Source organism: Calidris pugnax, unplaced genomic scaffold (assembly GCF_001431845.1).
Source record: "Calidris pugnax isolate Ruff unplaced genomic scaffold, ASM143184v1 scaffold37, whole genome shotgun sequence".
NCBI classification, from domain to species: domain Eukaryota; kingdom Metazoa; phylum Chordata; class Aves; order Charadriiformes; family Scolopacidae; genus Calidris; species Calidris pugnax.
The window spans coordinates 1,696,869-1,724,671 of NW_015090816.1; the positions used below are offsets into that span (position 1 = coordinate 1,696,869).

The 27,803-nt window shown below is 43.3% G+C and overlaps 1 protein-coding gene across 1 annotated transcript in view; it reads right to left on the reverse strand.

Moving 5' to 3' along the window:
- The window catches only part of VPS8 (VPS8, CORVET complex subunit), a 121,718-nt gene that overhangs the window by 84,232 nt on the left and 9,683 nt on the right, over positions 1 to 27,803 (reverse strand). Inside the window, exons 7-17 of the mRNA XM_014939738.1 lie at positions 18,270 to 18,275; positions 14,021 to 14,145; positions 12,537 to 12,623; positions 10,822 to 10,889; positions 10,110 to 10,263; positions 9,944 to 10,003; positions 8,938 to 9,045; positions 6,801 to 6,881; positions 5,192 to 5,362; positions 2,090 to 2,164; positions 1,292 to 1,327 (exon numbers count right to left, since the gene is read on the reverse strand). Of these exons, the coding sequence (XP_014795224.1) occupies positions 1,292 to 1,327; positions 2,090 to 2,164; positions 5,192 to 5,362; positions 6,801 to 6,881; positions 8,938 to 9,045; positions 9,944 to 10,003; positions 10,110 to 10,263; positions 10,822 to 10,889; positions 12,537 to 12,623; positions 14,021 to 14,145; positions 18,270 to 18,275 (971 nt within the window). The remainder of the gene's footprint in view (positions 1 to 1,291; positions 1,328 to 2,089; positions 2,165 to 5,191; positions 5,363 to 6,800; positions 6,882 to 8,937; positions 9,046 to 9,943; positions 10,004 to 10,109; positions 10,264 to 10,821; positions 10,890 to 12,536; positions 12,624 to 14,020; positions 14,146 to 18,269; positions 18,276 to 27,803) is intronic.

Genomic DNA, 27,803 nt, shown 5'->3' on the forward strand with positions numbered 1-27,803 from the left:
ACTAGATGATCTCCAAAGGTGCCTCACAACCCCTACAGTTCTGTGATTCCTGTACACTTATCTGGCAGACAGAAGGCTTACACATACACAGTCCTCTGAAGTCACACATTGAAGAGCAACAAAGATGGTAAGGGGTCTGTAGAACAAGTTTTATGAGGAGAGGCTGAGGGATGCATTGAAGAGCAACAAAGATGGTGAGGGGTCTGGAGCACAAGTCTTGTGAGGAGAGGCTGAGGGAGCTGGGGTTATTCAGCCTGGAGAAGAGGAGGCTGAGGGGAGACCTTATTGCTCTCTACAACTCCCTGAGAGGAGGGTGTAGAGAGGTGGGGGTCGGTCTCTTCTCCCAAGTCACAGGCGACAGGACGAGAGGAAATGGCCTCAAGTTGCGCCAGGGGAGGTTCAGGCTGGATATTAGGAAAAATTTTTTCACCAAAAGGGTTCTCAGCCATTGGAATGGGCTGCCCAGGGAGGTGGTTGAGGCCCCATCCCTGGAGGTGTTCAAAAGACGGGTTGATGTAGTGCTGGGAGGTCTGGTTTAGTGATGGTGATGCTTCTTGTTTGTTGTGCGGGTGTTTACTTTTGTCAAAGTTAGGTTGTCGTTGGACGAGATGATCTTTAAGGTCCCTTCCAACCTAGAAGAAGATTCTGTGAAAGACTGCACTGACTCTGCCTTGTTACCAGAAGCTGAAACATGGCAAGGCTTGGAAGAACAAGGCTGAGAGAGCTGGGACTCTTCAGCCTGGAGAAGAGAAGGCTGAGGGGAGACCTTATCAAGGGTGGGTTGAAGGAGGAGGGAGCCAGACTCTTTTCAGTAGTTGCCAGTGAGAGGACGAGGGGCAACGGGCACAAGTTGGAACAGAAGAGGTTCCACTCAAATATGAGAAAAAACTTCTTCACGGTGAGGGTGACAGAGCCCTGGAAGAGGCTGCCCAGGGAGGTTGTGGAGTCCCCTTCTTTGGAGATTTTCAAGACCCACCTGGATGCTCCTGAGTAACATGCTCTGACAAGCTCTGGGCAATCCTGCTTCAGCAGGGGAGTTGGACTAGATGATCTCCGTGGTCCCTTCCAACTCTAAAAATTCAGTGAAATTCAGCCTGCAAGTTTACACAAGGAGGAGTCCCACAGTGTCCCACCATGGAAAGCAGCGTACCCATGGCGCTGGCTGTGCGTAGCAATCAGGGATCCTGAACACAGAGTTCAGAATGTGCTTCACAAATGCTCCCTCCCTCCTCTCAAGCTACACTTGAGCGATTCGAACCTACTAAGCTGTAGAGTTTTCCTCTCAACGTACCTCTCTCCAGCTTCTCAATGTCATGACGTGAACAGACTAGAAAACAAACAAAATAAAAGTTATTTACTTACAGTTGCTCACGCAGCCCCTGGTTCCCACAGACCCACCTGAGCATGATGCTACTAGGAAGCTTAGATGAAGCTAAGTAAAGCAAATGAACAGACTAGAAAACAAACCAAAAAAAAGTTATTTACTTAGAGTTGCTCACGCAGCCCCTGGTATCCCACAGACCCACCTGAGCATGATGCTATTAGGAAGCTTAGATGAAGCTAAGTAAAGCAATTCTCAAGCTTGGCAGGGCAGAAACGAATTGGATGTTTATATTTAACAGAAAACATCCTTTACAGGGCTTTACAACCCATCTGCTTGAAGATACCATCCCCCACTTCTTCCCCTACTTCCACGTTCATCCTACAGGCCACCTCTCCCTGCCTGTTGACAGACAGCCTGCACTGCGGGACAGGAAAAGTGAACAAGATATTCCTTTTCTCATTCCATGCAACAGAGTCTAGTTGTCCCTAATGTCTTGTTTTCTTCTGTTTGCCCACTAGCACATTTAGGACAGAGGAGATGTCATTAAAGTAATGCTAAGTCTACCTTTAAGCAGCAGGAAGGACACTGTGAAACTATGACAATGTCATACTTAGCCCATCCCTTGGCTAAGACCAAATTATTGCACATTTCTTTAATCCCGTGACATAAGTGCACAAAGAACCCATCCCTGATTCTCCAGGAGGTGAGCTTCCATCAACAGTGAATGCTCTGTATTTTTATTTAAAAAAAACTCCTCACATTCACCTTAGTTCCAAGGTAAAAGACCTGACCACCGCAGCTGCTGATGGACTGATAACAAGCCTTCTCTCCAACCAATGCCTGCAGGGAGAAAAATTACATCCAAGTAAAACTGCTTTCTGTTTTTGTAAAATTTACCAAGAGACATATATACATTTGAACTTTAGAGACACTCTGTAATTCCGGAATCAAAATGAGGATTGGGAGAGATCACCACAGGTTGCAGGGCAGTAGTAAGTAAAAACACTCTGCTGTCCCTCCTTCCTGCTTGTGAATGCAGCTTAAAGTGCTCCTGAGCTCTGACTGCCCAAAAAACATGATGGAGTCACGAGGACCTACATGCAGTGCTCTGTGTCTAACCTCAGATTCAAATATGTCCCCTCCCAAAAAACCCCAAACCAAGCATAAAAGTCAAAATAAAACAAGACAAATAAACAGAAGAGAAAAAAGTAGAAAACACCATGTTTGAAGTGTTGGAACTTCGACTAGTATGGATGCTTTTGGTTTTTTTCTTCAAACAAGAAAGAAGTGTAGTACCTACAAGCGTAGGTACCACGTTTCATCCTCTCTACCCCTACATGACAATCTATGAGACAAGCACAGGGAACACATGTACTGCACAGGCACGGCTATGGCAGAGCATTTGGGGCATGCAAAGTAGAAAATCCTATAGAAATCTCTCAAAGAATAAAAGCTCATCAGCTTTTGTCCTGTACAGAGTGTTCCAAAGGTTGGTAACTCAAGAGCAGCTCCTAAAAACATCAGTGCAGAAAAGGAAATGTGATCTGTCACAGTTGGCCACATCGACACCACGTATGATTTCTGAGATGCTTCAAAAAGGCTTTTTTTTCCAAAACGCCAGGCTTCCATTTTGGGAAACTATCTGAAAGAGAGTGAGCCAACACAAGCAGGTCCTTTGTGCCTACCAGGGCCTCGCTGACGTTGCCTCCCGTGGCCAGTGATTTGAAGTGGCTGCTGTTATAGACCAGCTGAACTTCTGAGATCTCTATGGTCTCCAGCTCCTCCTGCGTCTGACGATCTATAACGTGCAGCTTCTCCACACTGTCCAGGAGCACTGCTGTCCGTGAGTTTATCCACTGAAAAAGCAACAAATTGCAGATTTCAGCAATGCATACACGATTAGAGGCCAACTGAAGAGGCTCTGACCACAGACCCACTGGAACCATACTCTGGTTTCTCTTCAGATCGTATAAATCTTTTGCCTTCTCCTAAAGAGAGAGGCCTGTGCCTCTCTAAAGGAGAGGAACAGGCAAAAATTTTCACAAACTTAAACATAAGAAGTTCCATCTCAACATGAGGAGGAACTTCTTTCCTGTGAGGATGGCAGAGCCCTGGCAGAGGCTGCCCAGGGAGGTGGTGGAGTCTCCTTCTCTGGAGACATTCAAACCCACCTGGACACGTTCCTGTGGGACCTGCTCTGGGTGGCCCTGCTCTGGCAGGGGGTTGGACTAGATGATCTCCAGAGGTCCCTTCCAACCCCATAGCTTTCTGTGATTCTGTGAAGCTCTAGGATGGCTGGTAGCTTTGTTACTACACACAGTCACTTCACAACAGCACCCACGCGTGACTCCGAAAGCGGAGCGAGGGAGGCTCCTTCTGGAGTATCAGCTTTATTTTAACACTGTGAAAAATTACAAGGAGCCTTCTTCACAGAACACGCCTGTAGACAAATGCCAACCCTCCAGAGTTCTTGTCCTCTTGGAGCACTATTTATGCTCCAGCATGCTTTCTATCCTAAGGTCTCAAAACCAAGGCTACTACAACACCTGTTCTCCAATTCCTTAGGAGGCAAACAGGGCACCAGGAGGCATTAAGAAGAGAAATAACACATCTAAGTTTAACTCAAAATCTGTCATCCATATTCTGTGGCTTCTACTTATATGTCCAAAACCCCACAAACAAAAAGGGGAGGGGTTGCTGCTTATATTTTATTTTATTTTTTAAACAGCCAAGAATATTTGTTAAAAAACTTCAAATTCTAGCTGATGTGGATGTCAATCTCGGTATTTTGGTCTTTCATGTTTTATTCGCTGTATTCTTTAAAGCCTTTTAGAATTGAACAATTTTTTTTGATGTTGAAAGCATCAAACAATCCTGGTGCTTTAGCAAGCACTCACGTATGGAAACACTAGAATTTTAGAGAGCCAATTACATAGAAGTTTGCATTCTTTTTAGTGAGAATATAGAATAAAAATCTTTCTTGCCAGATTGTCTCTGTCTCTTGAAAGTATTTCCTCAATAAGGCTACCCCTCCTTCCCAAGAGAGGGCAGAATTGTTGCCTCCATGCTACTAATTTCTTATCCTTTGATTATTACTTTCCATTTTATTTGTGCTGGTTTTCCAGAGTCCCAGGTTTAAGGACATTTTCAGTTAGTCAGCCCCAGATAAACACAGCCACTTCTTATGCTACGTTTGTGAAGCCAATATTATAGAACTAAGTGCTACTGAGATACTGAGCTCTGACTGCCCAAAAAACATGATGGAGTCACGAGGACCTACATGCAGTGCTCTGTGTCTAACCTCAGATTCAAATATGTCCCCTCCCAAAAAACCCCAAACCAAGCATAAAAGTCAAAATAAAACAAGACAAATAAACAGAAGAGAAAAAAGTAGAAAACACCATGTTTGAAGTGTTGGAACTTCGACTAGTATGGATGCTTTTGGTTTTTTTCTTCAAACAAGAAAGAAGTGTAGTACCTACAAGCGTAGGTACCACGTTTCATCCTCTCTACCCCTACATGACAATCTATGAGACAAGCACAGGGAACACATGTACTGCACAGGCACGGCTATGGCAGAGCATTTGGGGCATGCAAAGTAGAAAATCCTATAGAAATCTCTCAAAGAATAAAAGCTCATCAGCTTTTGTCCTGTACAGAGTGTTCCAAAGGTTGGTAACTCAAGAGCAGCTCCTAAAAACATCAGTGCAGAAAAGGAAATGTGATCTGTCACAGTTGGCCACATCGACACCACGTATGATTTCTGAGATGCTTCAAAAAGGCTTTTTTTTCCAAAACGCCAGGCTTCCATTTTGGGAAACTATCTGAAAGAGAGTGAGCCAACACAAGCAGGTCCTTTGTGCCTACCAGGGCCTCGCTGACGTTGCCTCCCGTGGCCAGTGATTTGAAGTGGCTGCTGTTATAGACCAGCTGAACTTCTGAGATCTCTATGGTCTCCAGCTCCTCCTGCGTCTGACGATCTATAACGTGCAGCTTCTCCACACTGTCCAGGAGCACTGCTGTCCGTGAGTTTATCCACTGAAAAAGCAACAAATTGCAGATTTCAGCAATGCATACACGATTAGAGGCCAACTGAAGAGGCTCTGACCACAGACCCACTGGAACCATACTCTGGTTTCTCTTCAGATCGTATAAATCTTTTGCCTTCTCCTAAAGAGAGAGGCCTGTGCCTCTCTAAAGGAGAGGAACAGGCAAAAATTTTCACAAACTTAAACATAAGAAGTTCCATCTCAACATGAGGAGGAACTTCTTTCCTGTGAGGATGGCAGAGCCCTGGCAGAGGCTGCCCAGGGAGGTGGTGGAGTCTCCTTCTCTGGAGACATTCAAACCCACCTGGACACCTTCCTGTGGGACCTGCTCTGGGTGGCCCTGCTCTGGCAGGGGGTTGGACTAGATGATCTCCAGAGGTCCCTTCCAACCCCATAGCTTTCTGTGATTCTGTGAAGCTCTAGGATGGCTGGTAGCTTTGTTACTACACACAGTCACTTCACAACAGCACCCACGCGTGACTCCGAAAGCGGAGCGAGGGAGGCTCCTTCTGGAGTATCAGCTTTATTTTAACACTGTGAAAAATTACAAGGAGCCTTCTTCACAGAACACGCCTGTAGACAAATGGCAACCCTCCAGAGTTCTTGTCCTCTTGGAGCACTATTTATGCTCCAGCACGCTTTCTATCCAAAGCTCTCAAAACCAAGGCTACTACGACACTTGTTCTCCAATTCCTTAGGAGGCAAAGAGGGCACCAGGAGGCATTAAGAAGAGAAATAACACATCTAAGTTTAACTCAAAGTCTGTCATCCATATTCTGTGGCTTCTACTTATATGTCCAAAACCCCACAAACAAAAAGGGGAGGGGTTGCTGCTTATATTTTATTTTATTTTTTAAACAGCCAAGAATATTTGTTAAAAAACTTCAAATTCTAGCTGATGTGGATGTCAATCTCGGTATTTTGGTCTTTCATGTTTTATTCGCTGTATTCTTTAAAGCCTTTTAGAATTGAACAATTTTTTTTGATGTTGAAAGCATCAAACAATCCTGGTGCTTTAGCAAGCACTCACGTATGGAAACACTAGAATTTTAGAGAGCCAATTACATAGAAGTTTGCATTCTTTTTAGTGAGAATATAGAATAAAAATCTTTCTTGCCAGATTGTCTCTGTCTCTTGAAAGTATTTCCTCAATAAGGCTACCCCTCCTTCCCAAGAGAGGGCAGAATTGTTGCCTCCATGCTACTAATTTCTTATCCTTTGATTATTACTTTCCATTTTATTTGTGCTGGTTTTCCAGAGTCCCAGGTTTAAGGACATTTTCAGTTAGTCAGCCCCAGATAAACACAGCCACTTCTTATGCTACGTTTGTGAAGCCAATATTATAGAACTAAGTGCTACTGAGATATATTTATAAGGAAATTAGTGCCAAAAAAATAAATTAACTATTCTATAGTATTGAGACTTACAGTGAAGTTGATGAGGTCATAGTGTAGATGAAGCTGCCTCTGCTTAGTGACGTGTATTGCACCAGTATCATCCCTCTTTACCTAGGAAGAGAAATGGGACAAGGCTGATTAAAACCCAAAGACTTTCTTCAGCTCAACCTCTCTGGTCCCAGAGAGCATCACAGCAGCTCCTGGAGCTCGCTCAGACAGGCAGGCTGAGCACACAGCACCAGCACACACACTTCTCTGATGGAGCCTGATGTCTCACTTTCAAAAGCAATCCTTTAAGAGAGGAACACAGCACCAGCACACACACTTCTCAGGTGGAGCCTGATGTCTCACTTTCAAAAGCAATCCTTTAAGAGAGGAAACAGAAGGCTCTGAGCAGGGGGCAGTAAAAATACATGCCCTCTGCTGGGTCAGCTTTAAACCAGTATTTGTACTACAAGAGTTGTATGTCATCAAAAAGCTGGCACTACACACGTCCAAGGGACCCCCCGGCCCTGCCTCACATATTATACAGGGTAATTCAGTCTCTAAAAGGGGTGCAAACCTCCAGCATTTGGACAAAGAGGACCAAAGGAGGACTGATTCTCATCCAGTGACTCCCACGTCACTGAAGGGAGACGTTGCAGCCAAGGTCCCAGGTCCCAGCCAAGGGTTCTCTCTCATCCCAGGCAGGAACTACCGTTCTTTCTGCTCATAAAAGTCAGAACTAAGGCAAAACTGGCTTTAATTCATCATTTTAAAAAAGCACTCTGCAAAGAACAATAAAGTTTTTTGACATTTTAACACTTTGAAGTACAGCAAGTTGGACCTGAATTTGGGTAACACAGCTACTGTTTAGTAACCTGTAAGCAGAGCAGCACCACTGCCTGTAGCTGAGCTGGGGATCTGTGCAGAGGCTGGTGTTATTCTGTACACAGACACCTCCAGCAAGACAGGCTTAAACATACCCCCTTTCCTTTCCCCCAAGAGAGAAGATAGAGGAGGAAGAGGATTGAATCCACACAACATGATGTCTGAGTGCTTGAGCAAAGCTTAATGTCCAAGGTGGTAGCAGAGCTGGGAAACAAACTTAGCACTCCAAAGCCAAAATGACATGTTTTCTGAAGCCTGGTACTGCTCTCATACTGAAATCAGATAGGAAATCATCTTCAAACAACCATCTCTGCATGGGTAACTTCTGCAGATCTGAACAGGATTAGCAGCATGCTCTCAAGTCACGTGCCAACAGGACCTGAAAGCTGTTGTCTCTTAGTGGTTTATATAAGTTTTTTCTTGAGTCATGTTTTAAAAGTTTTTTCTTTAGTCATGTTTTAAAGCAAAAAATAAAACACTATCTCAGCAGGTCCAGAGAGGTGATTCTGCCACTTTACTCTGCTCTGGTGAGACCTCACCTGGAGTATTGTGTGCCAGTCTGGAGCTCTCAATATAAGAAGAATATGGACCTGATGGAGAGGGTCCAGAGGAGGGCCACAAAGATGATATGGGTGTTGGAGCACCTCTGCTACGAGGACAGGCTGAGGGAGCTGGGGTTGTTCAGCCTGGAGAAGAGGAGGCTCCAGGGAGACCTAATGGCAGCCTTCCAGTACCTGAGGGGGGCCTACAAGAAGGCTGGGGAGAGCCTGTTTCCTAGATTGGAGATGAGGAGAAAGTTCTTCACTGTGAGGGTGGTGGAGCACTGGAACAGGTTGCCCAGGGAGGTGGTTGAGGCCCCTTCCCTGGAGATATTCAAGGAGAGGCTCGACGAGGCCCTGGGCAACCTGGTCTAGTTGGGGGTGTCCCTGCTGACTGCGGGGGGTCAGACTAGATGGCCTTTGGAGGTCCCTTCCGGCCTGGACAATTCTATGATTCTATGATTCTATAAATTTATGTGATCTCCCTGAAAACAATCCACATTCTTCTACCTCCAGTAGAAATGAGGTAAGCTGCAAACCAGCACTTCTGGAATGCATAAAGCTCATGCCTCCAGATTCTTAGGGAAGGGCAAAGCTGCTTGCTGAAGAGCAGTGAGCAGCAGGTTTGTTCTCCCAAGCTGGCTGCAGACACCCCATGCACAGACGTGGTGTTTCACTGAGACAAGAGGCTCCACCAACCAACTACGTGAATAAGACAGGACTATCTGAAAAGCAGCATAAAACATCCACGGGCTCACCAGAAGGAAATGAACGACGTCTCCTCGACAAAAGGCAAGCATGGGGTTCACGGAGTTCTGCACAGCCACAAAGTGCCACGCCAGAAGAGGGACACTAGAAGGGTCCATCTGTCAGACAAAAAGCAGAGCTGGGGTTGAAGGTACACAAGGTAGAACCTCGGTTCCAGGACACCTACTGCTCATCAGCTGCCACTCTCTGACTTTGCCATGTAGACACACAGGCTGTAAAGCAATTTCCTGGCCTGCTGCTGAGCAGTAGCTTGTGCTCTTTGGTCCAGCCACATGGTTTAGGGGCAACGTGTGCCTCTTGGGAATGTGACAGCCAGTGAGAACAAAACCTGTGTCCCAGTTGCTTACTGCAGATCCAATTGCACATGGATTGATGGCCCCTTCTCTGGAGATCTTCAAGACCCTCTGGGCAATCCTGCTTGGGCAGGGGAGTTGGACCAGATGATCTCTAGAGGTCCCTCCCAACTCTGACAATTCTGTGATTCCGTGAATAGGACAAGCTGCAACTTGCTAACAGCCTCCTCTCCATTCTCCCAATCCAACATTATCCCACACCTTCCCCCAGCTGCTTTTCCAAGAGCAAATAATCAAGAGGTCGGAAGCCTGTTTAGTGCTCTAACTCCACTTTTTGCTAACAGCCTCCTCTCCATTCTCCCAATCCAACATTATCCCACACCTTCCCCCAGCTGCTTTTCCAAGAGCAAATAATCAAGAGGTCGGAAGCCTGTTTAGTGCTCTAACTCCACTTTGTTTCTCTCCCTGCAATTAAGGGTTCTATTGTACGGTTCATACGTAGAGCAATGGCCTCAGTCCAAGGTGACCGTAGCCATCATCAGGTCAGGGTCTCATTTGTAGGTGCAACTAGGATGTCACAGGGGATGCAGGGAGCTGAGGGGCTTCTGAGTTTCTGCCTTCCTACTTAACTCCTAATCCCATCCCCTGCACTGCAGGTTTGGAGCCATAATCCAAAAAGCAACTGTTTGGTTTTATTACTCACACGACCGTAGGGAAAAGTCATCCACACTTTCAGAGATGGCTTCAGGCCAATAACCAGTATCTTCAAGAAAAACAGAAAAAAAGGCAAAATGAAACATTTGAGCGTATACCAGAAAACTTCTCCTTTGTGATTTCTCACACAAAGCCCTCTGCAGGCAGCAAGTTACCTTGGTTAGGGAGGCCATGGCCAGCAGGGAATACTGGGTGATAGGATGGTCTCTCAGCTCAACTTTTGCATGCAATGGTTCAATGCAGCAAACTTCCCCCTTAGAGCCACTGAAGAGACATCGAGATTCACACGTCCTCACCCCCATAACCCTCCTGCAAAGAAGAGAAATCAGCTTGGTGCCAGCTATTAAGATCAGCCCAATAATCTCATGAAATCTCAAGAGTGAGCCTTCCTAAATATTGTTTTTAAGAAGTCCAGGGATCACTTTTAGTGCGTTCCATACGGCAGCTCAGATACAGACAAGAGTTCCTCAAGATCACTCCCTACACTGTCACTCCTTCCTCCTTGTTCCTCCTTCCCTTGAAGAAGCAAGGAGGAAACCAAGCAGTTACTGCAGGGCAGCTCTCACTAATGACACAAGGAAAACCTAGAGGCAGCACTTCTATGACAACTACCAAGAGCCCCCAAGGAATGCCAAGATTCTGGGCAATATTTTCATAATTTAATAACTTCGGCTATTCTTTGACTATTACACTGCCAGAGAGCATCTTGCATCAGCTGGGAAATTATACTGCATCCCTAAATTACACCTTCAACATTCAAACAGTAGCTTTATTGGTTCCAAAGGGGTTTTCTGCTTAGGTTTTAGAAACTGTGACCCAGGACTAGTTTCTTGTACTTTCTATGGGTACTTAGAGTTATTGTCTTACTTAAATGACAGTTCAAATACGGAGCCTCCGCTGTCATTGCAAATTGCAAGCGTCGGGTCATCTGTAAACTGAGCAGATTAATTAGATTAAAAGTGGCACTAAGACAAACTGAAAAAAAAAAAAAAAAGACAAACTACAGAAAAAAATGTATGATACAGCATTGTTAAGAGCACACAAAAGTACAAGCGTTCTACCTACCAGAAAGACACCTTTAACATACAGAGTTGAGACAATTACTGTCCTTTTTTATGATGTGTAAGAAAAGCAAGGTTTTGTGTTTCATCTTCACCCCTCCAGCAAGCCCCAAGCTAGATTTTGTTACCAAAGTGTCATGACTTTCCATTGCAGCTCAGAATTACAGCCTACCAAAGCCTGAGGTACCACCAGAACTGCTCAGAGCCTCGAGCCCAGGAGTTGGTGCCAGAGCTGGTGAACGGGCTGCAGTCACAAACAGAAACATCCCCAAAATATCAGACACATCCAGAACTATTAATGATACCAAATAAGCACGATAAGAAAGGGTCACAGGCACAGCTGAGACACCCTTCTGGAGGACTTTGGAACCAATATCAGCATCTGGGCTGTACAGTAGTGTCTGAGTGCTCTTCAATGCTGGCACTGCCATCAGGCCATGAGCTAGAGAAGGGGGCCACCAGGAGCAGAAGATCTGGCACAGGGGAATATTCATCTTTATGCCCAGGGCAAAGAGGGCAGAGATGGAAGCATGGAAGATGCAGCAGTAAGGGGGCACCTTCACACCCACAAAATGTTTTTGGTCAGCCAGGTCAGACCAAGCAGTACATGAGAACCTGTCCTCGAGCATCATCCCCCACCACAGCCACTACACTGGTTCCATGTGTGACACAGTGTGGGTTTGGGATGTCTCAGCAAGGTCCAGGAAAGGAGAAGAGAGAGAAGAGTGTGAAGATGCACCACAGTCACTGCTCTGACCAGGCTGCCAAGGAGCATTATGGTCTGGTGGGAGAGGTCCACATAAAACAAAGCCATGCACAAAATCAGACATGAGTTTCTGTGTGTGACAACAACACTGTGTTGAATAAGAAGCCATAGATGATTTCTCTTTCAACCTAAACATTCCTGACAAGTTATTTGAAAAACTGCTGACAGAAGCTATTTTCTACACTTCAAACTCTTAAGTTTGTAAGTCATGTATCCAGTCCAAACCACTGCAAGTTTTAGAGCATTCGAACAATTTTTAGTACTCTAGCAACAAATTCTTCATAGATTTTGGCATCAGAGAGAGGAGTTATAACACAACAAGTTATTTGAAAAACTGTTGACAGAAGCTATTTCCTACACTTCAAACTCTTAAGTTTGTAAGTCATGTATCCAGTCCAAACCACTGCAAGTTTTAGAGCATTCTAACGATTTTTAGTACTCTAGCAACAAATTCTTCATAGATTTTGGCATCAGAGAGAGGAGTTATAACAGACAACAACTGTTGTTTGTTATAGCACAACTCACAGCCGATACTATTATTTCAGCTCTCAAAAATACTCAGTTTCTTTTCTAAACAGAATTTCTGCTCATTTTTCTCACCTCTGGATACTATCACCAAATAACTCCTGCTCTCACCTGTAAATCTAGAAGCACTACACTAGGAAAGTCACCACAACTGACTGAACACATATGTTTTTTAAAGAAAAAAAAAAAAAAAGTAGAACTATATAAGGAGTACATGTAGTGTTTGTTACCTTGATGTGTAAAATGGCTGTTCCTGGTGGGTGAGCATCTGTTATCGAGCGTAGCAGCTTCCCACTGGCCAGATCCCACATGGTGATCTGCAAGCAGATAGTTCTCAGTACACATTTACTGCCAAGGGGGTTCTCTCCCTCCCCTTGTGCATGAGTGCACCAATAAATTTATATTCCCAATACCATCCTGGGTCAGTCATATCAAGGAAAAGTGACCTGAAATCTGTTCCTACCCTGTTTTTACAAGCGGTTTACTTATCTGCGTATACTCTCGTTGACAACATTAGAGTTATCTTTGCGACTCCGAATCATGTCTTTTTGGCAAACTCTCACTCTCTCTCCCACAGAATCTGTGGGAGATTATTGTCTCTGCTGACACCCAGTAGCAAAACTCAAGCATCTCTATGGCTCCCAGGAACCTTCTCACTCCTCTCCTCCTGCGTTTGCTCAGCATGACAGGTCAGGGAGGAGCAGAGAGCTCTGCTTGCGCTTGGGTATCAAATTCAGACAATTTCTCAACTAAGAAGCGGCAAATCCCAAACTACTTGCTGCATAACTAAGGAATAATTAGCCCAGAAGAGCTGAGATTACAAGTTGCATCAAGCTTTTTATTGGAAATACTATTCTATATGGTTCCATAAATCATCCATCAAATACGTAGACCAGATGTTTCACAACTGCTGCTCCAAAATATTTTATCAGAGTATCATTCAGAACTGGCCACTGCTCTGCATGGATCCAGGCTGTATTTCCACAGCCTCTGGAGCAGGCTGTCATCTACTCCTATCATAGACACTGAAGTGTGTTTAATCTAGAATGAAGGCGAAAGCCAAAGGAGCAAAAGGAATTTAAACTAAAAAGGAGCCTTCTATGGGTTCCATGGACCTCTAAATTTTACCAAGTTAACCTCTATTCATTTTGGTTTAGTTTTAGTCATAATGCTTGTTCAGGAATTGGTTTCTCTCTTTAGGTTCAGAGAAGGGCATAAAAATACAACAGCCCACCCAAACTCTTTTTCCTCTACATTCAAAAGCTGGGCTGCTTTCATCATACAACAGAAGTAAGATATTAGTAAAAATGTACTTTGGGGCAAGAAAGGGGTTTCAAGAATTGCAATTCATCACCATAATAAAAATTAGCTTTAATTACAAAGCATAGATCTTGCAAAGTGACCTAAAAATCTAAACTGGTTGTCCTGGTGCTCCACTGCTTCAGTTTATCAAGACTTATGTCACAACAAGCCATGATTAATTGAATTTGTCGCTGTATTCTGCATTCCTCCACAGAAACCTATCCCAGAACAATCTGGGTTAGCTCCCTGGATGCAGGAATTGGCTGGCCAAAAAAAAAGATCAAGCCACACACGCTGCTTCTCAGCACACAAATCCCTAACGAGCAGCTCCGTGTTGTGCTTGGCTTGGAGCCATTGTCACCTCTGGATGGTGAGGACAGAGCACTGGGATGTCTCATCCTAGGGGAATTACCTGTCCTTTGGCAAAGCCGCACAGGAGCCGCGAGCAGTCGTTGTTGATGCTGAGAGCAGAGATAGCCCCATACTGGGCCCCAACAGCAGTGCTGCCCAGACACAGCCGGAGAGCCTGGTTCTGATCTAGAGCAGAACAATTGGTAAGACATTAAAGAGAAAGAAAGAGCAATGATTAAAATTAACATCATGTAGTTATCTACACATACAGTTCGCTTGGGGTACATCAACGAGTCACAGGCTTACAGTTAGGTTCTTAAGAAAGAGTTTACGAGATGAGAGCACGTGTTAGTATAGAGATAGTGGGACACTGTCTTGCAGGGAAAAACAAAAATTGTTTTAAAAAGTACAAAACAGGCAGAGGGAATATGGAAGTGCAGAGGTATCACAAACAGAAGAAGATGATACTAGGATAAAAAAAAAAAAATCAAAGCGATATCTAGCTTTTCTTTCGCTGATGATACTAGGATAAAAAAATCAAAGCGATATCTAGCTTTTCTTTCGCTATTCCGCAGCGATGATGAGTTGTAGCAAGGAAGATGACAGAAAATTAATTCTATTTTCCCAGCCTTCTCTTTATGTGGGTTTGAGGATCAGCTACAAATCCCCAACAGGGCCTTTTGGTAAGCGTAGTTTCATGTAACTTACTCCTTGTTTTGTTGATAAAGGCCAGAAGCTGCAGGTAAAACGAACTTGTGTCCCCAAGCTGGGCAGTTAAAATGCTCAAAGAGTTCAGGTGTGGTGGCTCTTACTTTGTAGGGAAGCGGTAATGACCAAGACACTGAGAGAGAACTCCCATTCCTGAGACACAGGCTACTGCAAAGGAGGTGCTAAAGCCTGCACAGCCTCTGGAAGATAGGATGGTGCATGGCCATGACCAGAAACCCCCTGGAAGAACAGCCCAAGAACATGGAACACATTTCTCCAAGTTGCAGCACCATTACTGATGCACTAAAAGTGAAACAGAGCACGGGTGTATCTCTCCTTTCTTCCCCAATAGTGGGATGTCTGATACAAACACTAGCAAGAAGATCACCTGAACTTATGGATTACTCTAAAATACTGTTAAAGGCAAGGAGTATTTCAACTTGACCCTAGCCTCTTTCTTTTTCCATTTTATTCTTTGTTTTCCTGCACCTATCTCGATAAACTTGTCTGCTGTAGTGGCCCAAAAGAAAGTAAACAATTCCTTTTCCTGTAAAATCCAGATAGTGCCAGCAGAGAGGTAGGGACAAGCACCACTTGTTCTGCACACCCAAAGAAACAGGGCCTGGGAGAGACAGAAAGGCCACGCTCTACCTTGCAAATGCACAAGGAAGGCTCAGGTATTATAAAAAAACTGTCAGTTTTGACCTAACACATGATGACAGTAGCAGTCAAGAGGGTACATGATGTTATAGGTACTCAGAGACATCAGGATTCTTGTGAATGGTGAAGAGCTCTGCCCTTCCTCTGTGGGAGGAAAAGACAAAGGGGCCTTTGGTTGACCATAACAATAAAAATCATCACCTCCTCATCAGGTGACAAGCAGCCCAGGCAGTTCTGGAAAAGGCTACCTGTCCTTCACCTGATGCTGCACGAAGAAGGAATCATCTCCCCCTTCTTCCTCCCCAGTCTGGTTTATGCCAAACACCAAACGAGGGAGCTGCACTTTCAAATGAGAATTGCCACCTAAATACATTTCATAAAGACACTGCTTCTGCTGTAGGAGATGTTCAGTTAAACTACAGGTGGATTCTTTTTCACAGTTAAGTAATCAAAAACTGTAGAAAACACTATTTTTCATGAGCGTTCCAAACTAACACAATATTGTTCAAGATGTCTCTGAAAGCCAAGAAGAACGTGAGGGTTGATGTTGGCTGAACCTACATGTAGAGAAGCAGCTCTGGAAGCCATCTGCCACTCACACACAATGCAGAGACTTCCTGATGGTCAGTCTGATGCCCACGGAGCCACAGCCAACCCCAGAGCCTTCTCCTCCAGGGACCAGGCAGGGTGCTCCAGCCACCACCTCTGTCACCAAGAACAAGGCAGTGGAAACCTGCACACAACTCTCCTCATTAGGATAAGAGAAAAGTGGAAGCGGTGAGATGGAAATAAAAATCATCCTTTGCCGTGCTACTAGAGAACACCTTGACATCACTGTGACAAGGGTGTACATGGCACAGATCAGAACAGCTCAAAGGAAAAGAGGAAAAATGATGGAAGATTTCCAAGGAAGCTCAGAGAACAGAGCTACAGCTGGAAAATAAGTTCCCCAGAGAGGTAATCTCCAAATGGTGTCCTTCAAGTCCCGAAGAAATAATTCCTGTTCCAGCGGTCTGGAAATACAGTTTATTTATAAAAAGGTCAGAGGAAGCTCAGAGACCAGAGCTACAGCTGGAAAACATGTTCCCCAGAGAGGTATTCTCCAAATGGTCCTTCAAGTCCCAAAGAAATAATTCCGGTTCCAGTGGCCTGGAAATACAGTTTATTTATAAAAAGGTCATCTACTAACCATAGAAATATGTTTAAAAATAAGGTGAATACTGCAGCTCTTGCTATTAAAGGTGAATTACATCCTGTTCTTCCCACTTCAGCTTAAACCTGACAGTAAGTCAATCAATAACCTGTTTCCCATAAGGCATGGAAAAGGAGAATCTTTCACAGCTTTCTCTGAGAAGGGCAGCAGCTTCAGAATCACTACAACTTTCAATCCAGCTTTACATCTTTATATGTATGCTCACATGAACTTTCAAACCCGTTTTCTTCTTCCCTCACCCATAATGTCAATTCGAAATAAACAAGATCCCCAACACTCCCCCAAAATTAAATGCTCTGTATGACTCAAGTTATTCCTTCCTAAGAAGAAAGTGCCCATTGGCTGCCAGAGTTGCACCTTCAGAGTTAAGAAAGGACCATTTGGAAAGCCAACCCCAGAGAAACCCACGCCGGTGTTTGTTCTTGTTTCCAGCCAGTTCAAAGATGACATGCAACGAAAAGCCATATTTTTAAAAACTAACTATGAATAAGACAGACAAAATTGCTTCCAAGGAAAAGCAAGACATCTGAACCAATGAGCTACTATGAATCAACTGGTAGAGTAATAAAAATGGATAAAAGAAAAAAGTTACAAAAGCTGATCTGATGATTTTCCAGACTAGTATTGCCAGCTTTGAATTAAGGCACATTTAGGATTAAGCAGAAAAAGCTTTTTTCCAAATGCTTGAAACAAAGGTGGCCACCAATTGTCCAAAAAAATATTTTTAATTTTGCAATTTACATAAAGCAGCTCATCTGAAACATTTCTGGCAGTAATCACTTGCGTTGCTCTCAAAGTCTGAAGTCAAAATGAGATGGCACTTTGATACAGCTCTACAAGTAAAGAACAAAACCAAGATTGGGAATAGGAAAAAAGTCACTTTCCAGAGCAAAGGCATAAGCATAGCGCTCCAGAAGTTAGTACTTCTCAGGTCACCAGGTTTTCATCAGATCTTTTCCTTAAGCCATGATTTTCCCAAGTTGGAAAGGCAAGTTTTACGAATAGGTCCTTTCCTCCCACCTTAATTAGGCAAAGAACCATTAAGTGTGTCCCAGGAGGTACATCCCCTTGGGCCTGGGGATCAGGAGGACTATAGATGGTGAGCTAGTGGGACAGGCTGCAGACACCATCTCCCCCATAACACAACAGCTGTCCCCTAAACCAGGGCAGGCTTAACCCCTCTCTCCATCTCCTGCCCTCTGCTTAAGATAGTAAAACTGTCACTTAGAGCAGGAGCTAAGGTAGCCAAGCTGTGGCCACCATGTCAGGCCACCTCAGCTGCAATAATCAGCCCCTGAGCAGGGCTTCCAGAAGTTGCTGTCTGCTCAGCTGGGTTCCACAGAGCTCCTGGCCCATGGCTCTCTGAATTGGGGTCCTACTCCATAATGCTCTCACTTGACATCTCCCAGGCAGAAAGAGATGGATGTTGATCTCATGGGAGATCCCCAAAATAATGCCTTTACAAATGGCTACAGACCTGCTGCCCTAAAACACTTTAAATACCACGTCTACCTGCTCCTCTGCTCTTCTCACCTGGAGAAATTTAAGCCTATTGGTGAACTCAATGACCAATACCCAGACTGGCCAGCAGTTTTAACCACTGACTGGTTACTCCACTGCTTTACTTGCTGCTCATCTGGCATCTTAAATTCTGGCACAGACAACATGCAAACTGGACAAGACAGGAGCTGTTCATGCAGGATACGTGCACAGTGCAGTGTTACTGTACCTTTTCCTGTTCAGTCCACACAGAAAGGGCCAAAAGAGGAAAGAAAAAGCCAGAAATCAATATAAAAGAGCGAGGTAACAAACAGCATGTATGTGATAATCTTCAGAGAGAACCTTCAGGTCTTACTGATAGTGCTTCCTTTTGCTACCATTTCCCCTTTTGATTGATTCAACCAAGAGGATGCTGTGACAGCCAGTGTTTTAAAACCAAACAGTTTTAAAAAGCATATGGAATCACTGAAGAAAAATGAGTTTATAAATTTAGACTTCATTGTATTGAAAACCAAAAAAAGAGAAATCTGAGAAGAAATAAAACTGGAAGTTCACAGTGACTTGACCGGTAAAACTACTTTCAACAGTTACCACCAGCCAACCAATCAACTCCCCATTCATTTCAAAAAACAACCAAAGACAACAGTCCCCCAAAATCTAGTTGTAATGCTGTCTTTGGGTACTTACACTACTGTTCTTTCAAGATATCGTGCTACCCCCACACCTCAATGAAGACTCAAGACATTAACCACAAGTTTTACAGCCAACACAGAAAATAAATGGCTCAACACTAATCAAAGTTGAGCTACATAGAAATTTTATGTCCAGAAAATAAAGTCTCCATGAAAAATAACATAGTGAGTTCTGTTTAAGGGCTAGTTTTTGAGTATTGTAAAAACATCTTAGCTCTTCTAAAAAGATGGAGAAAAAAAAATCTCTAAAGATGATTTGTTCATTGTTATAGACTTGCTGGGAGAGCACTCCTCAAGAAAAGTCATGGCACGCAGCATAACTGCTCATTTGCACAATGCTCACAACTCCAAGTTTCAGAAAGAATTTGGCAAAAGCATGGCCCTCATTTATATTTAAAAAAAAGAAAAAATAATAATCCCCCACGCAAGTATATAAACAAGTTAAGGGTCATATTCCTCTAAGGCACAAAAAACTGTCATTATCCAAATGTGGTCACAACACATCAAATAGAAGACAAACTACCTGAAAGATCAGTTAAAAATGAGATCACACATTGTCAGTAATGTCAGATCACGAAACAAACAGCAAATATCAAGAAGTGGCAGATTTGAGAGGTTTAGGTGGGTTGTTAAGAATTTTTTTGCCTTGCAAGATCCAGTGACCCTGGAGCAGGTTACTAGAGGAGTGTGTGCACACACACCTTCACCTGTTGGGCAGTATTTTCCACCCAAAAGAGTTTTTCAAGACCAGGGCTGCCCCAACCCAGTTATTGGTGACAATCCTGCACCAACCACAGGGTGACTATAGGCCTCCAGACATCCCCTCTGGCCAACATTTACAGGGTGTCAAAGAGCGGGCACCTAATCCAGCTCTAATCCACAAGAAAAATATTGCTTTTCAAAGATTAGATGTGCAGTCAAGAACTGTCCTGCCATCGTTTTTCAAGAGCCAACAGAAACATTCAAAAAAGCCAAATGAAAGCTACCCAAATCTCCCTTAAAAAGGACAAGGCAGACAAGTCAGGAGGTACAGATGGACTTCGGAGAGGAGACAAAACAGCTACATGAAGTCAAATATACAAGAGAAAAAAATAAAGGGTTAAAAAGTTTTCTAGTGACACAAAACTATTCAGAGAAACTTGAACATCAGCAACGTTCAACCAGAAAATGGACATACATTTTTGCTGTGATGTTTCCATTGTACAGTATAAACCACACACACAACCTACAAAACTTCAGGGAGTAAATCTCCTCCTAATTAACGCATCGAGTAGAAAAATGTTTTCATTTTAAAAGTACAGAAATTGATCAGTCCACAGACACAAACTGCTGAAAATACTGCTTTTCAAAGATTAGATGTGCAGTCAAGAACTGTCCTGCCATTGTTTTTCAAGAGCCAACAGAAGCATTCAAAAAAGCCAAATGAAAGCTACCTAAATCTTCCTTAAAAAGGACAAAGCAGACAAGTCAGGAGGTACAGATGGACTTAGGAGAGGAGACAAACAACATAGCTACATAAAGACAAATATACCAGAGAAAAAAATAAAGGGTTAAAAAGTTTTCTAGTGACACAAATTCAGAGAAACTTGAATGTCAGCAACATTCAACCAGAAAATGGACATACATTTTTGCCAGGAAAAAGAGCTGATGTTTCCATTGTACAGCATAAACCACACACACAACCTACAAAACTTCAGGGAACACATCTCCTCCTAATTAACACGTCGAGTAGAAAAATGTTTTCATTAAAAAAGTACAGAAATTGATCAGTCCACAGACACGAACTGCTGGTTTAAATGACAGAATAAAACCAAGCCAGAATACTAATCCTCTCCCTTTTTGCACACAAGGCAGCCAAAAACAGCCTGCGAGGACTTCTCTCTGCAGATAGATCTGAGAGCATTGGGGTCACTGCCCAAGTTTTAGTTATAGAATTGAAAGAATTTTGCAGAGAAGTGCCCAAGAAGCATTTATGACCATATCTGAAACAAAGTTTGGATGACAGGCTACTATTCAGAGAAACTTGAACATCAGCAACGTTCAACCAGAAAATGGACATACATTTTTGCTGTGATGTTTCCATTGTACAGTATAAACCACACACACAACCTACAAAACTTCAGGGAGTAAATCTCCTCCTAATTAACGCATCGAGTAGAAAAATGTTTTCATTTTAAAAGTACAGAAATTGATCAGTCCACAGACACAAACTGCTGGTTTAAATGATAGAATAAAACCAAGCCAGAATACTAATCCTCTCCCTTTTTGCAGCCTCGAACAGCCTTGTTTTTCAAGAGCCAACAGAAGCATTCAAAAAAGCCAAATGAAAGCTACCTAAATCTTCCTTAAAAAGGACAAAGCAGACAAGTCAGGAGGTACAGATGGACTTCGGAGAGGAGACAAAACAGCTACATGAAGTCAAATATACAAGAGAAAAAAATAAAGGGTTAAAAAGTTTTCTAGTGACACAAAACTATTCAGAGAAACTTGAACATCAGCAACGTTCAACCAGAAAATGGACATACATTTTTGCTGTGATGTTTCCATTGTACAGTATAAACCACACACACAACCTACAAAACTTCAGGGAGTAAATCTCCTCCTAATTAACGCATCGAGTAGAAAAATGTTTTCATTTTAAAAGTACAGAAATTGATCAGTCCACAGACACGAACTGCTGGTTTAAATGACAGAATAAAACCAAGCCAGAATACTAATCCTCTCCCTTTTTGCAGCCTCGAACAGCCTGCGAGGACTTCTCTCTTTGCAGATAGATCTGAGAGCATTGGGGTCAATGCCCAAGTTATAGAACTGAAAGAATTTTGCAGAGAAGTGCCCAAGAAGCATTTATGACCATATCTGAAACAAAGTTTGGATGACAGGCTTTCAACACATCTCCTCCTAATTAACACGTCGAGTAGAAAAATGTTTTCATTAAAAAAGTACAGAAATTGATCAGTCCACAGACACGAACTGCTGGTTTAAATGACAGAATAAAACCAAGCCAGAATACTAATCCTCTCCCTTTTTGCACACAAGGCAGCCAAAAACAGCCTGCGAGGACTTCTCTCTGCAGATAGATCTGAGAGCATTGGGGTCACTGCCCAAGTTTTAGTTATAGAATTGAAAGAATTTTGCAGAGAAGTGCCCAAGAAGCATTTATGACCATATCTGAAACAAAGTTTGGATGACAGGCTTTCATCCCTCATCACCTTGAAATTCCAGCATAGAGTCACCGAATAACTTTGATTGCGAGGAAGCTGTGGAGGTCTCTGGGCCAGCCCTACTGCTCCAAGCAAATTCAACGCGATCAGCTTGCTCAGGGCCTTGCTGAGTTTTTAATACCCCCAAGGAAGGAGATTCCACAACTTCTCTCAGCCCTTACCTAATGCTTCAGGGCACTCATGGTGAAAAATTTAATCAGAGCTTCCCATGTTACAACTTTGGTCTGCTACCTCGCATCTAACACCATGGACCTTTGAGGAGGGTCTGAGTCTCCCTTCTCTATACCTTTCCACTAGGCAGGAGAAGATAGCAAGGTGATGTCCACTTAAGCCACCTACTCTGCACGCAGAAGAAACCCAGTTCTCTCAGCCTCTCCTCATGCATCATGTGCTTCACCCCTGTAATCATCTCGGTGACGCTCCACTGGGCTCAAGATGTCTGTCTTGTAGTGAGTAGCCCAAAACTGGCCATGGTACTTCAGATGTGACCTCACCACTGCAGGATAAGGGGACTAATAATTTTCCTCAACCTGCTGAATGCACTTGTGATCATACACAGTAGTACATGGCTGTAAAAGCAATAATTTCATATGTTTCAATAGATCACAAAGCTTTGAAGGCCCTGTTGCAAGTATGAAGAGAAGTTCTTTAAAGTAGTGACATTTATTTTAATAAAAGCCAATTAGTGGGAAAGCTGCCATTGTGCCAAGTTTTCTAAAGGCCACAAAATGAACTGAGGGCACAGCAAAAAGCTACAACCTGGAGCATCTCTCTTATGAGGAAAGGCTCAAAGAGCTACAACTGGAGCATCTCTCTTAGGAGGAAAGGCTGAGGGACTTGGGGCTTTTTAGTCTGGAGAAGAGAAGGTTGAGGGGGGATCTGATCAACACCTATAAATACTGAAAGGGTGGGTGTCAAGAGGATGGGGCCAGGCTTTTTTCAGTGGTGCCCAGGGACAGGACAAGAGGAAATGGGCACAAACGTGAACATAGGAAGTTCCACCTAAACATGAGGAGGAACTTCTTTCCTGTGAGGGTGGCAGAGCCCTGGAAGAGGCTGCCCAGGGAGGTGGTGGAGTCTCCTTCTCTGGAGACATTCAAACCCACCTGGACACGTTCCTGTGGGACCTGCTCTGGGTGGCCCTGCTCTGGCAGGGGGTTGGACCAGATGATCTCCAGAGGTCCCTTCCAACCCCATAGCATTCTGTGATTCTGTAACTCCAGACCCTTGCAAAGATCTTGGCCAAAATTACAGTAAACACATTGGTCCAAAGTAATCAGAGTGTAACAAAGAAAACTTTGCTTAAACACACTTATATTGAGTGAAAAAAACAAGTCTTACAAAATAAATCCACTGAAATACCGTAGCACACCAAGCAGCTCGGACATCCAGGCACTCTTAAATGGGACTTGGCACAGAAATAATCACAAAGTCAAGAATGACCCTTCTTCTTTGCACATTTAGAGAGCCCTAGAGCCCCTTCTGGAGCGTAAAACGCTAAAAATATTATCTCTCTATTATGACACCTGCAGAGACAGATATTAGATGTCCCCAAGTACTAGAAAAATTTTAGAAAAACCACAAAGATCTACTACTAGAAACTCAGTAAGATCATGTGTTGACTGTAGCAGATAAGAAGTTACCTACATTCAGCGTAAGCACACCCTGTAAATGTTTCAATATCAGATTTAGCAAATGGCATCAAATAGTTTAATGCCTAAATACCCAGGAAAATGAGTCTTATACTGTCACAGTCTTTCCCATCCTTCTGTCGTACCCTGTGCCCCATAACTTTTGGTCTCTTGAACAATTTCAGCCGACTTTGGAAGAAAAGCAAAGGTGACAATGAAATTTCAAAAAAATTGTTAAAAATTTGGTGCTGCATAGACAAAAGGTGCAAAAAAAAAATAAATCAGTGGGTATGGAAGCAATTCAAGAGCTGTTCTTGCCCAGCTGGTGAGCTGGAGAAACACAGGCACAAGCTCAGAAACTTTGAGAAAGTTTGGTGATAGGAGGGAGGAAGGAAAGAATAACAGAGTGAAGGGACACCGAGGAGAAACCTCCCAAGTTCCACTTTCCAAGGAACACATTTTAATTTCCCTAATGCCAGCAGGAAGAAGCAGATTAATACCATCCGAGATGATGGTTGTATCCTGGATCTGGTTTCTTCCACAGGAAAACAGAATAATTTATACTCAAACATAGAAAAGGCTCTTTGGACAATTGCCACGGGGCTAAATCTCTCAGTATCAATGTGCCAATCCCCACCCAAAGCAGAAGAAACATGTGAATAAAGAGAACTAAAATATTACTTGTGCTTTATTGCTTCACTGGAAGAAAAATCACATTTAGCACAAACAGAACATATTAGAAGAAATCCACCCTGCGGTTCTAATTCAGGTTGGGTTGGGCTTATTTTTTTGCTTGTGTGTGTTTGGTTTAAGACCGTTACAATGCAAAAAACCTTAAAACTGTATTTTTAACTTACCAAATATCAGCGCTAGCCCATGGGAAGTCCCCACTGCTATCAGATTTGATGCTGCCTGAAACAGTCAAGCAGAAAGATTGGAAGAAGAAGAAATGTTAGTCACAAATCCACCACCGAAACTCTCACTACACTTTTTGTACACAAACTCGTACACAAGTTTGCCAAAAGGGGAAGATTTAGAAGGTTATAAATGTAACCATTTTCTAAGTGTGACATTTTCTAAAGCAGCAAGCAACTCCTATGTGAAAGCTAGAGAAATGTTACACCTGAGCTACCACCACGCAGATTTCCTCAAGTTCAAAGGGCTGGTCCCCTTTCCTCCATTGGGAATTAAACGTCACTCCAAGATCCTACACACTTGCAAACCTGCACCCAATTAAATAAAACTTAACAGAAATCACATAATGCTGTGTAAGTCTGATTAAAAAAAAAAAAAAAATAAGTGCTTTAATACCTGGAGTACATCAGTGAAAGGTGCAAAAAAAAAATAAATCAGTGGGTATGGAAGCAATTCAAGAGCTGTTCTTGCCCAGCTGGAGAGCTGGAGAAACACAGGCACAAGCTCAGAAACTTTGAGAAAGTTTGGCGATAGGAGGGAGGAAGGAAAGAATAACAGAGTGAAGGGACACCGAGGAGAAATCTCCCAAGTTCCACTTTCCAAGGAACACATTTTAATTTCCCTAATGCCAGCAGGAAGAAGCAGATTAATACCATCCGAGATGATGGTTGTATCCTGGATCTGGTTTCTTCCACAGGAAAACAGAATAATTTATACTCAAACATAGAAAAGGCTCTTTGGACAATTGCCACGGGGCTAAATCTCTCAGTATCAATGTGCCAATCCCCACCCAAAGCAGAAGAAACATGTGAATAAAGAGAACTAAAATATTACTTGTGCTTTATTGCTTCACTGGAAGAAAAATCACATTTAGCACAAACAGAACATATTAGAAGAAATCCACCCTGCGGTTCTAATTCAGGTTGGGTTGGGCTTATTTTTTTGCTTGTGTGTGTTTGGTTTAAGACCGTTACAATGCAAAAAACCTTAAAACTGTATTTTTAACTTACCAAATATCAGCGCTAGCCCATGGGAAGTCCCCACTGCTATCAGATTTGATGCTGCCTGAAACAGTCAAGCAGAAAGATTGGAAGAAGAAGAAACGTTAGTCACAAATTCACCACTGAAACTCTCACTACACTTTTTGTACACAAACTCGTACACAAGTTTGCCAAAAGGGGAAGATTTAGAAGGTTATAGATGTAACCATTTTCTAATTGTGACATTTTCTAAAGCAGCAAGCAATTCCTACATGAAAGCTAGAGAAGTATTACACCTGAGCTACCAACACGCAGATTTCCTCAAGTTCAAAGGGCTGGTCCCCTTTCCTCCATTGGGAATTAAACGTCACTCCAAGATCCTACACACTTGCAAACCTGCACCCAATTAAATAAAACTTAACAGAAATCACATAATGCCGTGTAAGTCTGATTAAAAAAAAATTAAGTGCTTTAATACCTGGAGTACATCAGTATGGGTTTTTAGACCATGTGCACATCAGTCACAGCGTGCTTCCAATTCTGCTGTGCAACCTTTTGCCTTAGATGTGACTATGGGTTTTCTTCTTTTTTAAAAAAAACATATGATCTTACAGACTGCTGCTACAACAGTCAAAGCAACCAACGACAACTTTAGATTCTTTGTAAAACATTAAAACTTATTTCACAAGGGCAGGACAAATACTTGCTGTGTTTTCACCTCCTTAAAGTTTCTCTTCTCCTTTAACCACAGGCAGCTTCACTTCTGACTTATTTTAATTAGCATGCTTGACTTAAAGAAATTTAATGCAAATTGCTAAGCAGGAGTATCTTTCAGACAGGCTTTTAGTGAAATTTTATATTTGAAGCTAATATTTCAGTTACATCAGAGCCATAGATATTTTAAACCCATCACTTTATGAGCACTTCAGTTTAAGTTTCTTTTAAAAAAAATGGCTAATAGTCACAGCAATAACTGGCAAAGAAGAAATAGCTGGGGAAACTGAATGTGTTCAACAGATACACGCTTACCTCATGGGGAAAGGTTCAGTGCTCAATTAACAAGCCCTGGTGATGACATGAAAAAGGGGAGAGTGTGGGGCTTGACCAGCAGAGGGGCAACTGGGCAGTTCAGAAAGCTTGAACTCTGCCCCCAGGAGCTAGGTGTTTCACACTGCTTCTCCCACCCCTCACATTTGAAAATTCTCAATAAAGAAGGGAAAAGCATTTATTATCTGTCCTAAATCACTGCTGTAACTAACTTGCATGAAAACTCACTGTACAGCACTTGAAAACTGCTAGGGTACTTACAATTGCAGTGGGCAAGCCAGCATCCACTTTGTCCTAGAAAAACAGAAGTCATGAGTAGGAGAGAGACAGAACTCCCAGCTCCGTGCACGTCTCTAATAATTACAACTACAACGCGCAGAAAAATCAACACGAGTTGCATTTTAATAGTCCCACCAGGGCAGAAAGCACTGAGGGAGGGACTGGCTAGAAACACCCAGAAGGGCCCCTGGTCACAGAGCCATCACAAACAGGCTCATAGATGAGTGACTCAAGTTTTATTCTAAAAAGCCTACCTTGTGTGCTGCAGGAATCACACACCTGACAACTCACCACCTTAGCTCTGACCCTGGACAGGCAGTTTGCCCCTGGCAGTACCACCTACAGTCAGCTCTAATGTAGCTGTGCAAACCTGTTTCTGGCATCTTCAAGCAAGCAGAACAATAGCACTGTATCTATTATTCCATAGTAACATTTCCCACCAGGTTTGATGACATCTCGCAACCCAAATTGGTGTTAAAGGGGACCTACCATATTTCACTGAGTTTTTAGAGTTGGAAGGGACCATAGAGATCATCTAGTCCAACTCCCCTGCTGAAGCAGGATTGCCTAGAGCTTGTCAGAGCATGTTACTCAGGAGCATCCAGGCGGGGCTTGAAAATCTCCAAAGAAGGGGACTCCACACCCTCCCTGGGCAGCCTGTTCCAGGGCTCTGCCACCCTCACTGTGAAGAAGTTTTTTCTCATATTTGAGTGGAACCTCTTATGTTCCAACTTGTGCCCGTTGCCCCTCGTCCTCTCACTGGGAACCCCTGAAAAGAGTCTGGCTCCCTCCTCCTTCAACCCTCCCTTGAGATACTTGTAGGCATTGATAAGGTCTCCCCTCAGCCTTCTCTTCTCCAGACTAAAGAGTCCCAGCTCTCTCAGTCTCTCCTCATAAGGGAGATGCTCCAATCCTTGAATCATCTTTGTTGTCCTTCACTGGACTCTTTCCAGTAGTTCCCTGTCCCTCTTGAACTGGGGAGCCCAGAACTGGAC